At 37.9% G+C, this 13997-nt stretch overlaps 1 protein-coding gene across 2 annotated transcripts in view; it reads right to left on the reverse strand.

Moving 5' to 3' along the window:
- Window positions 1-13997, reverse strand: part of LOC138136170 (mannosyl-oligosaccharide alpha-1,2-mannosidase IA-like) — an 81906-nt gene that overhangs the window by 13591 nt on the left and 54318 nt on the right. The window contains exon 1 of one of the 2 annotated variants that reach the window (XM_069055223.1): window positions 1370-1651. The exons of the other annotated variant lie outside the window; for it this stretch is intronic. Coding sequence (XP_068911324.1) covers window positions 1370-1594 — 225 coding nt within the window. The 5' untranslated portion in view covers window positions 1595-1651. Of the gene's footprint in view, window positions 1-1369; window positions 1652-13997 lie in introns of those variants that run through there. 2 annotated transcript variants of the gene reach the window in all.

Consider the following 13997-nt stretch of genomic DNA (forward strand, 5'->3'; position numbering starts at 1 on the left):
AAATAAAGATTAAATAGTGAATGAAAAAGAATTATTTTGGGAATGTATAAATAATTTGAATTGTGAAGAAATACTGTACGATATAGGGAGATCAAATGTGGTGGGAAAACATTTAAATTTATCCTCAAAGTTGGCGTTGAAGAGTCGATTGTGAACGCACCACTAGTCAGTCTGCAGAGTGAAAACACAAACAATGCAGAAAGTGAGGTTGGATTTAAAGAGCTGATCCGTGATCTACATATAATGTGTGTTCACAATCGACTCTGCAACGCCTACTTTGAGAAATTTCAATGAACAGCCGATATAAAAAACGAAATGATGATAAAAATAGTAATAATACTAATAAGGGTTTACTGTGGTGCTATTAAAAACAAATTAATTTGATATGTTTGTGAGAAAGTACAATGGCAACATTAATTTTTAATTGTGGTCATAAACGTATAATAGTAATAATTCCAAAAAAATAAAAATAAAGCAGGTTTTGATTTGGTGAAGAAAAGTACAAAAAGATAAGAAAAACTTCAGTAAGAAAAGAAGAATAATGAAAAAAAAAACACAAGCAATATGACATGATAAATAGAAATAAAAAGAAGATGGGGGTCAACTGAATTGATTGAAATTAAAAGTAGAAAAATAATAGATTTGTACATTTCAATTGCCTTTTGGCACCAAACTAAGAAAATTTAGATTTGTTAGTTTTGCTTAAAAACTGTTTTTTAATTAAAAGGTTGCAGTCATGTTTGACAAACAAAAAGCAAAAAATACAGTATATTCTGCGAAGCATTTATCTATTTATAAAAAATGTCAAGAAAAGCATTTGACCAAATAATAAACAAAATCGAATCGATGCTTTTTGAAAACGTTGCGATTGTTTTTGATATCAGTGGCTTTTTCCACTTTTACATCACTGTTTTGTCTTGATTCTGTGACGAAAATACTTCCAGTAAAATTGCAAAATACATATTTTTGTAAAATATTTACACGAATGTAGCCTTGCGAGGTCTTTGGAATCGACAAATTCATATTTCGCATCGAAAAATAAAGCAGTGACTACAGAAACAAAGAAAATTGCCGATCTAATGAAAAATGCACTCGAAAGGAAACTCTACAGTTCTGAAGAACGTTAAAAAAAAAAGAAAAACTGCACTCTGAAATTATGCAAATTATCTCAGGAATTAAAGAACAACCTCTTAACCCCTTGATCCATTCGAAGCGAACAAAGCGAAATTAATTATTACGACTCGTGTCTGTTCTTAATCCGCGACGATAACCCGGTAAGACGTTTCGGATCAATAGTGAGTGAGGAAGCTCGCACCCACGAAATCCATGCATTTAAATCCGGCGATCGTTAGGTCCGTGTGCTTTTTACCTCTTTGACTTTGTCCCTTCGCGCGTCATTCTCCACCTCCAGGCTGACGGTGGCGTTCTCCTCGAGGGTGACCACTTCGTACACCACCGGCAGCGTGACTTCCGGCGTCACCGTCGTCACTTGCTGGCTGCTCCGCGAGTGCCTGCTCAGGTATATCCCCGACCAGGCGACCACCAAGATCGCCGAAGTCACCCCTGCGGTTGCTGCTTTCGTCGGTACTACCATGGCACGACTTTTCCACACCGAAAAATGAACCGAACTGACCTGGAGAGTGGTGTGACTTGGTGGCGATGCTTACAAATAAGCTGTTATCGCGGCCGCGTTATCGAAGAGTTGTGAAAGTGGAGAGGAAGCGGGGTCGTCAGTGGACATCGCGTGGTTCCGCCGCAAGCCAATCAGTTTCCCTCCGGAGGTTTCGCCGTCGATGATTTCATCCGACGCTAAAATTAGATCGGAGCGGGCGGCGGCACCCGAACGACCCACGGGTCAATTCACCCGAACGGTACCACCTCCACTGTCACAGTACCGAAACGACTCGTGTCGACACCAGGAAGTACCACCGATTTCGAATGTTGTTGTTTTCCAAATCTCAATGCCAACGAGACCTCCACCACGACAAATACTCCCAGATAAAGTGCTGTCGCAACGACTTCTCGTTGCGGTACTACCGCACCAATTAGGTTAAAGCAGATTAGATTTTCTTTGGACCTTCTGCGCTCCGGACACGTCGAAAGACACTTCCTCCTCCCGATCGAGTTTGCGGAACAAATTGATCCGGACAAAAGACGGGCGGGGTGTTACTTGGCAACCACCCCTGCCTTTATTCGAATGTAATGAAGTCGATGATGGCGAAAAGTGGACTTTACGAGTTTCGAGGAGAATCTACGCCGACGAACCGGAATCGGCGTGGAAATGTGGGAGAATTACGAAATGCGTGTTCTGTCTGTCGTATTTCGACAGGATAACGCGCGCGCCCACACTGCGATGAACATTTATGGGACGTGAATTGACCACGGTCGAGCAATTCGGTTCGCCCTCCGGACACGTAAATAATGTTGCGGAGGGCACGCTCGGGATCGGACAGCACGAGTCGACGTCTGGTAATTGAAAACGACCTGGAGGAGTAACGAAGTGCATGGGAAACCGCGAAGGGGGGCAAGATGTTGTTGGCTTTGTGCTCTCGTTATGGTCAACAGAATCGATCTCGAAAAGTATTAATTTTCAAAATCGATCGTTAAAAAAATTGTCTTGCAGGATTTCTCCAAAATACTATTGGGCATGTTGATGTCAAAATCACTGCTTTTTTCAAATTTTTTCCAAAAATTGTTTAATCTTTTCATGAATTGTACAGTTTTTGTGAAATAACTTTGTAAAACGATTTTTCAAAAATTCTCCAAAAACCATTTTTAGAATCACTGCTGTTTTCAAAATTTTGCCAAAAATTGCAACAAAAATAGTTTTAAATATTTAATTTTTTCAAGAATTGTAATAAAGAATCTGTCAAATGTCGTCATACATTTCGAGAAGTAATCTTCTAAAACCACTTTTCAAAAATTTTCCAAAAATCATACCGATCCGTCCTTGAAATTATGAAAAAAAAAGATCATTTGCTAAAATCCACGACTTACTAAATCTGAATTCAAAATTTCAATTTTTTTATTAATAATTTTTTATTTTAATAAGATAAAATCGTTTGAAGTCTTCATTTACACAATTTTCAAAATCGATCATTACAAAAATTATTTTTCTTCCCGGGTGTCTCCAAAACACTATTCTCTATGTTTAAAGAATCAATCACCATCTTCAAAATGACGGTTATTTTAAAAATTTCACAAAAAATTCGGTATTGTGGCAAAAATTTTAACAAAAATTAAACAGAAAAAAAATTCACGTTTCCAAAAATATAAATACCACCTCTTGTGGACGAATTTTGAAACACTGATTTTTAAAAATTCTACAACAATTGTATTGACCTTTTGTTATTACATATTAGTAAAAAATCTGCTTAAGGTGTGGGATTTCTCTGGAATCTGAATTCAAAATTTCGTTAAAAATCTTGTAATTTGGATAAAACCGTTAAAAAGTTTGTTTCCAAAATCGATCATTTTAAAAACCAGCCAGCATTTCTTTAAGAAGCTTTTTTTACGTCAAGATTAACGGCAGGTTTGCACCCACGTTCCTTATTTTTAAACCAAGCTTAAAAAACAATTGTTGCTACGATTTTAATAATTGTAACCAAGGTTTTAAGCTCTTCTTAATTTTAAACTACGACGGTGAAAACGGCTATTAAAGAATTGCGTCAAAATCCTTATTAAACATTTTGAAAATCACTGTCGTTTTTAAAATTTCGTCAAAATCATATTGTTTGCCAAAAATTTTCAACAATCGTTTGAAAGGTGTTTGTTTTCAAAAATACAAAGTATAAATCAAATTCATTGGTATACTTTTTTCGTGAGACGATCTTCTAACACTACTCGTTAAAGATTCTCCAAAAAAATGTGTACCTGATTCGAAAAATTCGAAAAGAAAAATCGTCTGTTTAATATGCACGACTTATTAAATGTAAATTAAAAATTTTGTCAAATAGTAGATCATGTCATTAAGATTAGAAGTGTCTTTTTGTGCTAAGCCTAGAGATTGAAGACCGAGATGAACTCCTAGGATTTGAAGTGTTTCAAGTCCGGTTATAAAAAGTCATTTCAACTTTTTTTACAGAGATACACAAAAGCGCGATTTTCGACCGCTTGAAGATAAAATCATAAATTTGGATACATATAATGTCAAAATGTCTGCAGTTTGATTTTTTTTCCTTTCTTGAGAACTCTAATAATACCATTAAATTTGTAATTATGAATGCACATATTGTGTTATTTAGTACCAAAATACCTTTGGAAAACCTGAGGTTTTTGTTCGAGATTTTTCAAAAATCATATTTTTTATAATTATGTAATGGAAAAAAAAAGAATTTTGAAAAAATCCTCTTAAACGCTATTACGTAAGTTTTGTGATGCTATTTTCAAACTTTCTTCAAAAATATCTTCCAAAAACAAAATCTTCAAATTCGAATTGACAATTTAAAAAAATATATGTACATTTATCAAATTATCACATATTGGATGCTGCCCAGGCTTCGCCCCCTTGATATTGATTTTCATCTTCATCTTCATCTCATCTTCACCTACACACCTTCATGGTAATTTCGATCTAGACATTGATCTTAATGGGGCGTATTCTGCAATTTTTAAAGGGGTGTTAAAATTTTAGCGTCTTTTAAAATTTAAAGTTTCGAGCCCTGATTGGTCATTGCTATGACAACTTAATTTAACTGCCTTTAAAATTTAGCGCAGCAGTTACAGAATACGCCCGAATATGTATTTATTACTTTAACCTCCAAATTGTCATTTTCTAATCAATTTTTCTGTTCGAAAATTTAACTGAGCGCATAAAACTGTCAAATACCGACACTCTCAAATGAGATCACGTGTATTTTTTTTTACACAAAACGCAACAACACCCAATTAAAGAGTGCAAACGCGATTCCGATACTTCCCACATGCACAAAAATGACATACAAAACTATTTTCGCTTGTTAGCTGTCACAAATTTAGATCAACGAACTGTACTTTGAGATGTTTCGTAAACACACCGTTGCCAAGTGACCGCTTCGAATGCTTGCCGCAACAATCCTCCGACATCTTTTCCTTTTTCGTCACCACTCGACTCCCTCGCAAAATAGTAAAAAATGTTCTCGAGTACACAAAGTTGAGCCAAAGAAACATTCGAACTGTTGGTCAAGACCCCATCCAACTGGGTTCAGTCGTTCTTTAGCTACAACGGGACAAGTGATACATACATACAAATTTTGTCTTTACTAATTGTTTTTTTTTTCTCTTGGGTCACACATTACCATACTGATATTTTTCTAACATTTTCTTCTTTCTATTGTGCCCAATTAGTTTTTCCTTTGTATCTTTTATCATCACTGTTCCTTTTCTCCTAACACGGAAGGTAAACACCTTATTTCTTACCATATCTTTTATAACTCATTTCGAATTTACAACTATTACCGAAATTATTCACCACATCAACTAACTTCGGGAGAACTAACTACAAGCTGGAAGTTAGAACAACTCCTGTTATTTCTTACACACACACAAACTACAAATTATTTCCTCCGTTGTTTACATTATTCTATTCGCCTATTTAACAGTTCCTCCGGAGTCGCATTCAAAACACGACTTCTTCTGCACGTTCGACCTTTGAATTTAAACATCAGTTGAATCACTCTTTCCTTCGTGGAATCGTTCAATCCCAACTCTTCTACCGAATCGTTCGCAAACTGTTGGTATTTCTTTTTTTCTCCGGCAAACGCAAAGACACAATTAAATGAAAAAATCGAAACGCAGATAGCAAAGCTCCGGTTACATTTTTGATTCGGTAATCGGAGAACCCCCAATTATGTTTATTAAATTTCGAGCGGAATCACTCGAGGTAACAATTAAGCCGAAAAAAATTAACATTAAAATTCAATAACCCGGAGCAACTGTGCCAGATTAAAATCCACATCTCTATTGTCTCTGTTAATTACCACTTTGTGTCCCTCCATTATGTCGACGGTAATACCTTCCAATTACGACGACGCGAATGCGAAAAGACAACAACGAACACCGAACGTTGTATAAATAAATAGATTGATAACAACAGTTAATGTAACACCGATGACACACCACAAAGATCATTAACTCGCAAAACAGATGATCGAAACGGGGGCTTGTTTGTTGGACTTTGTCTTCTGCGCGGAAACTGGAATCTCTTTCGGACGACCGATAAGGATACTTTTTCTCCGACGAATAATCGCTCGCCGCTTTTTCTTCCGGGTGCCAATCGTCGCCGCCGACTCGGTCCTCCGGTTAATTATGCGCTCGGGATGTTTTTCCGGGGGCGGAACGGACACGGAGGCGAAAGGGTCGCTCTTAATTGAGGTCCGACCTTCGGGTTCTTTGATTTGGGGGAAAAATGGGATCACCGCCCCCGGAGTGACGGACGAGTCGAAATAATTAGGGACCGGCCAGGGTTGACCGGACCGTTTCGGCTTAATTATCTAAAACACGTTGGCTTAAAGGGTAATCCCGTTAATTTTTATTCGGTCTTTTTTTTAGATATCCTTTGTGTGTATTTTTGTTTTTTCCCTTTTTATTGACATTTCCCTTTAGTTAAGTATTTATCGTACCTATATCCCTCAAGGATCTCCACTAGATCCTATTCTTTTCTATCCATTTAGACATTCCAAATAAAACATTTCAAAATAATAATTGTTGGTTGCTTTTCCATAATTTTAATTTTGATCAGAAAAAAAAAGAGAGACAAAGATGTTATCAAAATGTTTTCACTTTTTTCAATCTTTGCTTGCAAGAAATATATTTCGTTCAATACCTCCCTAGAAAGAGAGTCTGTATCTATAGTTACCAGTGAGTGAATGTTTCTCTTTCGTTCACTTCACTTTCGCTTACTGTCTTTCACTCACTGGTTTTCATTCACTCGTAAATTTTTCCAATTCATTCTGATCACGTAATTTTGATTTTTTAGGCAACATTTGGTACATCGCGGCAGTTGCCTCTTCCAGGACATCATCATCCATTTCCGCAACGTGCACACAACCACTTTATTGACGTTACAGAACATTGTTTATTTTGTATTTTTTTTTTCCATAACAACAGATCCCTCCAAAAATGTGATTTATTTTATTTAAAATTTTGAATACAAAGCTACAAACTCAATTTCTAAGGATGTATTGAACAAAATCAAATACATCACGCGAGAGTAAGGCCGCTTTCGTTCACTTGAATTGCAACGTCCACTCAGCTACGCTTCATGGACGAACACGCTATTCGCGTGAACGAAAGCTTTGCCTTCCTCACTCTTAATGTAAATAACTATTGATCTTATTCTTGTTGTTCTTCTGTTTTCCTTTTCCATTTCCTTACATTTTTTGAATAAAAAGAAGTATCAGATTTACGTTTGGGTATTTTTTGTTCCTCAAGGTTCACCGCTAGACCCCATCCTTTTCCTATATGTATTAGAGAATCGATTTTTTAAAACTATTTCCACAAAGAAAATATCGAAAGTGTTTAACAACGATTTAAGCTCAAAAATATCTCTCCATTTATGTTAGACTATCATTATCATTATTATTGTTAGTGCTTATGTTAAAAAACTAAACATGTACATTTTCTTTTATTGGTAATGAGATCAAATGCAACGTCCAAAAAAGTTGACATGTTGTGTTTCCTTGTCACGTAAAATTTTTGTTCTGTTGCAAGTTTTTTTTTTTACATTATTTGCTTTTTATTCCACATGCTCTTCGTTTCCCCTTCAACCTAGATATGTATTGTCTTCATCTATTCTTTCTTGGTGACAATTTATTTTGTTCTTTTCTTCTTTTTTTCTCCTCTTTTAACGTCTTCTAACTTTTCTCTTTGCAGTTTGACGTTATAGTGTCTCTATCGTCTCATACATTATTGTTTTTGAGTTGTCTTCTTTTCGTTTTCTTTTAAACCTATCCCTCTCCTCTCCTAATTTAAAAAAAAACGCTTTAATATCTCTCTATCTTTCTTCTATTAACATATGCCTTCCATTTTTTACGTCTATATTTTCCATCTTCGACGAAATTCCCTTTTTTGTTTTGTTCCCTCTCCGAAAAGTCTTCTAATTGCGGAAGCCCATATTCCGTTTTCTATATTTTTCTTATCTTCTGACTGTTTTACATTTTTATTCATATTTTCTCTATTCATATTCTTCAAATTAAAATTTATTGTCTTTTGCACAATTCGCTTCTTTCTTATTATTTTTTATTTTTGGTTGAGCTACTTCTACAACTCAGTATATTTTTTTAAATCTACTTGGTACCTCTAACTTTCTTGCAAATTTTTTTTTTTGTACTTTTACTTTTTTTGATCTCAACTCTTTTCATTGTTTTCCTTCCCTCTGATCTACCCTCGTGCATCCCTTCTTTTTGATCATAACATCAACAGAATTTTCCCATTCACACTCAATTAATTTCCTTTGATGTATTATTACACCGTAAGAGCGTTGGCCCAAGTGGCACCCTTGTCTGATCCCCTTCTCACCCTCTTCTCGTCTCTCTGCACGTTTCTTTTTATAAAACACTCTTTTCGCATTCCCACACCAAACAACATCAAATCATCACTTTAAGCACTCATTCATGCAAGTTACTACCAAACGACTTGTTAAAGAATGTCAACGATGATTTATTGTCATTAACGACGTGATTTATCTTTGAATACTGTGTACAAAAAGCCATTTTGTAGATAATGACAATCGTGAAATATAAATAGTGTCGTGATCCCCAACAACAAATTGCTCTCCCCCTCCCAGTCCCGCGACAAGATCTACCAATACGCAACAACTTGACAGCAACTTTATTCTCGTCATCTTATCGATTAATCCCCACGGAATGAGTTCCGTCAAAGACTCCATTATAATAATCCACTTTCGGGCGCACAAAAAAAAGAGCCTCTCGAACATTAAACCGACGCTGTAAAGTAAATAGGTAAATAAATTCGCCGCTTTTAAGGAAACGTTCCGTCGCACGCCGCCCCCGGGGCCCGCGCGCCTCCCGATCACCGAATTCCAAACGAATTTACGTCTCGAAGCGCCATTCGCTCGTTTCGGCCCGGTTCGGACCTCCTTCACGGGCGTCTTTGTCCCGGCCCGAACCGAATAATAATAGACGTTCGGGGGGCGGTGTCTCCGCTGTGAAATTTTCAACGGCTGCAAATTGCAACGGTGATTAATCCCGTTTGATACATTTTGAAAGAGCGAACAATTCGATTTGGGAGAGTGCGAACCGCGGGCGGCGACGGTACGCGACCGGGGGCGGCGGCGATTCCCACGCTCCGCACAATCCGCCTCCGCAAACAGAACGAATCTGGATTGGGTGTTTTCGGCGATGTATTCTGTGGTCGGCGTCCCACACGTCTCCCTCTCAGGACCTCTTCTTTCCTCGCCCTGACAAAAAAAATTACAAAACTGTTCGGAATTCATCCAGAAACGATCGCCGGGCACCTTGTGTGGATTCGAGACCCGTCAGAATATTAATTGCATTTGATTAACGTGACATTAGTAATCTCATCCGGTGACTAAGTCAAGGATGTATCTATCATTGCTGTTGCCACCGAAAACGACACCCGAAAAAGGTTATCTTCTTATCTACAAAAAATTAATTTGTGCACTCCTTCGGCAAAGGATTCGGGGATTACTGGAGCGCATAATTTCTCCTTGTAACGATAAAAATGGTTTTGTTTCTTTTTGGAAAGTGATAACGATCCATCCTTGGATGTGACTTCGTCGCATTTCGTTCTTGAGCTATTGGAAAGCGTTCGATCGTACACGTAAAGCGCTGTTGCAATCGCATTCAATTCCGGTTCTGATATAATGCTGTTATAATTATCTGGCGTGAATACAAATTCGTGTGACGTGGATCGGCTAATTTGAATGCGAAACTGCGCCACTGCAATTCTGATACGATATTCAAACGTGTTGTTGGTGTTTCGTGCAGAATGTCACTCTACTAGATCAACAGCAACAGCGTCAATTTCCAGCAAAATCCTATTTTTGAACTAGTACCGATTCAGTGGTTTTGCTCAAAAATGTATATTTGTATAGTTTTTGTCATGGTACTGCTTTGTACAGATGGTTATGATTTTCATAGTTACAATAGCATGAAGAAGAACTAGAATTGGTATGTTTTGAAGTAGTACCTACTAGTTCAAGTATGTCAAGGTACTCCTTCAAAACAAATCCTCGTTCCTGTTCGTTGGGCTCGCGTGACGAGTCAAGGACCATTAGAAAAAAATCAATTCCCGGAACCGGAACTCGTCACCCGGATTAAGCCGCCCCCGACAGATAAACAGCGAACAGAAAATGATCAAGTCGAGTGAGTTCCTTTTGATCCTCTCACCTCCGACTCGGCGAAAGCGATCGCGTCGAATAATTCTCCGTTTACCCCCGTTTGAAACCCACCCCTTTGGCACCCGTCACGAACGCCTCCCCCACCCACGCCGACTCGTTTAATTCCCTCCCGCACAAATCGTAAATTAGCCGACAATTCGGCGCGAATTTTCGACTAAATAAACGCCGCCCCCGGAAAAATCGCTTCCTCCTACAACAATAACCGGGCCCGTTATGCGGAATGTAAGGGCCCGGGGGCTAAGTGTAAATTACGTTCTTCGATGCGAAACACTCCCGAATTAAATTTGCGAGGAGGAGGGGACTGTGCGGAACGAGCTGAACCGTGCGGTCTTTTACGAGCGCCGCCGCCGCCTCCGGAACATTGTCAACCGGAATCGAGCGTCGGTTTAATCCGGAACGGGAATTGTCGCAGTTTTTGGCGGAGCCGAAGGGGTGAAGTAGCAATGAATGCGTGTGCCGCTTCCGTGACACCGGCACAGGCAACTTTGTAGCTTTTCGAAGCCGTTTTTGATTTTTTTTTAATTGCGGCGGCACGTCTGAGACTAGTTCCTCTGTCGGAGTCGGTCGTTATTTGCAAATTGCGCGCCCCCACGTCGTGTTGTCGGGTCGACGCGCGTTGGGAAATCGGAATAAATAACGGAGCAATTACCACCGGCGGGAGTAACAATATTCCGCTTTGGCAGGAAGACGGTGGAAATTGTAAACAAACACGCGAACGTCGACGTAGAGCGTCTTTACACGGCTGTGCCATTAATTTAGACGAGCGTGTTACCGCGACCTCTATAATTAGAGGCACTCTGTAAAGCGTACCTACGGCCACACCGCGACGTAATTTCATTGTTCCGCTGTGATGTGGTCACCGGTGCCGGTGGAGTTGTCAATCTGTGAGGGGTTGACGTCCGGACGGTGTGCGAAATAAATCGATTTTGTAAGGTTGGTCTGGTGTTTCGAAAAATTATCAGATGGTGACGACGGCTGCGTCGTTCTTTTCTCGTTACTTTCGTCTTTTCTATCTTGATCCTTGGCTTTTGATTGTTTTTATCGAATGTTGTTTTTACTTTTCCTGTCGATAAAGGTCAAGATCACCCCGTCTCAGGATTTTCTTCTTCTTTCTAGTCGTCTTAGCCATCACACATACGGCTACATTATTTATTTACGCAAGATCTAGATATTTAATCTGTAAGTTTTCCAATTGCATCTTTTATCTATCTTCTTTAGATGTTTTTTTTTTCTCTAGAGTCTAGACCTTCTTTTATTTTAGAACTGGCGCTTCTGAGAATTACAGATAGGTACTTTTTTCTACCTTTTCTATTGTACATCAGTTCCTTATATTAAGACTATTTAACTTCTCTTTGATGTTTTTCTTACTTACATACATTTTTTCATTTTCCATTATTCTTCACTTCCCTTCTTCATTATATGTATAATTCTTGGAGAAATTGTTCTTTCTTCAAGCTCTAACCGAGTGATGCCATCTACCAATTTGTTGCTTACTTCCTCTAAAAGTTCCTCTAGTTTTTCCTTACTAATATACCCATTTCCCGTTTTACCCAGCATCATCACCAGAGACCGGCGGAAAAAGGTTTTCGCCTCCCACCACTCTAGTGCAGTGGCTTGGTAGCTTTGAGTTCGCCAAATGAATTGTTTGCGTGTCAATTGCGAATTCGAAAATTATATCTCGGACGAGTAAAACCAATTTTTGATTTTGTCGACACAGAATTGAACAATGTTTCTTGTTTATATGAGAATGAGGATGACGAAGAAAGCATTTAAAATAGGTACATTTTAGCAAAAATACAAAGTTCCGGGTTATTTCTGCTCGTCGAATTAAAAAATTATTTTCTCAAAAAGTACACGGGGTATCGACTTAATTCTTTTTTTAAAAACTTTTCCAATATCTTAGTTACATTTGACTCGCTGCATGTGTATGGAAATTTTCAATATTTCACATAGGTCCCAGCAGAGTGAAGTTTACGATGCGCATTTTTGATTAATCGAAATTCATTAATTATTTTTTTCAAAACTATCGATATTTGCGAAATTTTCAATTCACTGTTGGAAGCGCTCTACTTTTTAGTATAAATATACAGAAAATCAAAATTATAGCTTCAATAGTTGAATTAACACAGCGTTAAATGTTACGAAAAACGCAGTTTTTCGGACTACACCTCAACTACGTACTTATAAAAGCCGTTTTCAAAGTTCGGTCCTATTAAAAAAAGTTGTAGATGACCATTCCTTATGCCCCAAAATGTCCTCTACAAGATAGGATATGTCTCATTTTGTTATACCTTTGAATCACTAATTCATAATTGCAGTCCGATTTTACTCCACTAATAGAGCGCGCCGACACTGAGGGTATTGTGGTGGGAGTTATTCGCTAGCGTTTGACCATTTTTCGCCGGTCTCTGATCATCACCCAGCCAGCATCAGGATTTCTTATTTACGTTGCCTAATTTGAATTTTCGTTTTTTCAATTTTTCTTCTTTCTTTTGTAATTTTGTCAACTCACACTCAGTGTCCCCATTCTCTCTCTCTCCCTCGAAACTTTATAACCTCTTTATTCTTTCTGTTACAAAATTTCTGCATTCAAAAACAAACAAGAAAGAAGTAAGAGAAACCTAGTTAAAAAACAAAATAACGAGAACAAAGTGATACCGTTATGTCCTCGTTTTGTTCGGGACACTGCCCGATCATTGGTCGGCCAATGAGTGAGCTCCGTTCGTACCGCTTTGGTCTCAACTTTCGTTCACGCTCTAAACGTGTTCGTTTCGTTCACTCCTCTTCTCTCCCTCTACAAAAACGATTGCGGCTCCGTAGAAGCAAGCTGCATTTCGAGAAACGGGACCCGACCGGCTCTTTCCAGAGTCCAAAACAAAAGTGGACTACAACAGGAGAACTAAAACGTATTTTTTTTTTTCGTTTTAAAACATATTCTTCTTCTCTCTTTCACCACTTCGTTTAACGTTTTATTCTTTTTTAATTTCCTAACACCACCACATATCCCTCCTCATCGGGAAACTTCTCGACCTCTTTTTATTTTTACCGTTAACAAATTCTTTCAAACAGAACAACAAAAAACTTTGTGAAACAATTTTAAAAGTAAGAAAACTAGAGCAAAGTATCGGATTATGTGAAAACAAAAATCTGACAGTTCCAAGGAAAATCTTATTTTCTCGTGTACGATTTTGAACTAAAATATTCTTCAAAAATCTTGGATGTCGTAAACGATTTTATTGTGGTGAACATCTTTCAAACCAGATGTTCAACTAGTTGCGTGGTTACATCACTCCAATCAGCACAAAAATGCCAAACATTTGCTAATTTAAACAATTTCATTTGTTTAACACTCAAAATTCACGATTTCTGTGTACTCTCTGTATTTATTAATCAATTAATTAATTAATTCAAGAGATGACAAATGCTAATAATTAATTGATTAACTGAGCCCAATTAGGTGCACCTCATGGCTCCCACTCGGCTCCGTTATTGTGTTCACTTTAGAAATGTCCATATTGATCTTTGTCATTCACCGGTTTTTGTTTCACAAAGAATTTAAAACAATTGACTGTCCCTAATTAACACCTTTGATCTTCGTTTCTTTTAGCATCAAACTATTTGGAAAGGAGTTTTCTCT

The sequence above is a fragment of the Tenebrio molitor genome, chromosome 8 (genome assembly GCF_963966145.1).
Source record: "Tenebrio molitor chromosome 8, icTenMoli1.1, whole genome shotgun sequence".
Classification (NCBI taxonomy): Eukaryota; Metazoa; Arthropoda; class Insecta; order Coleoptera; family Tenebrionidae; genus Tenebrio; species Tenebrio molitor.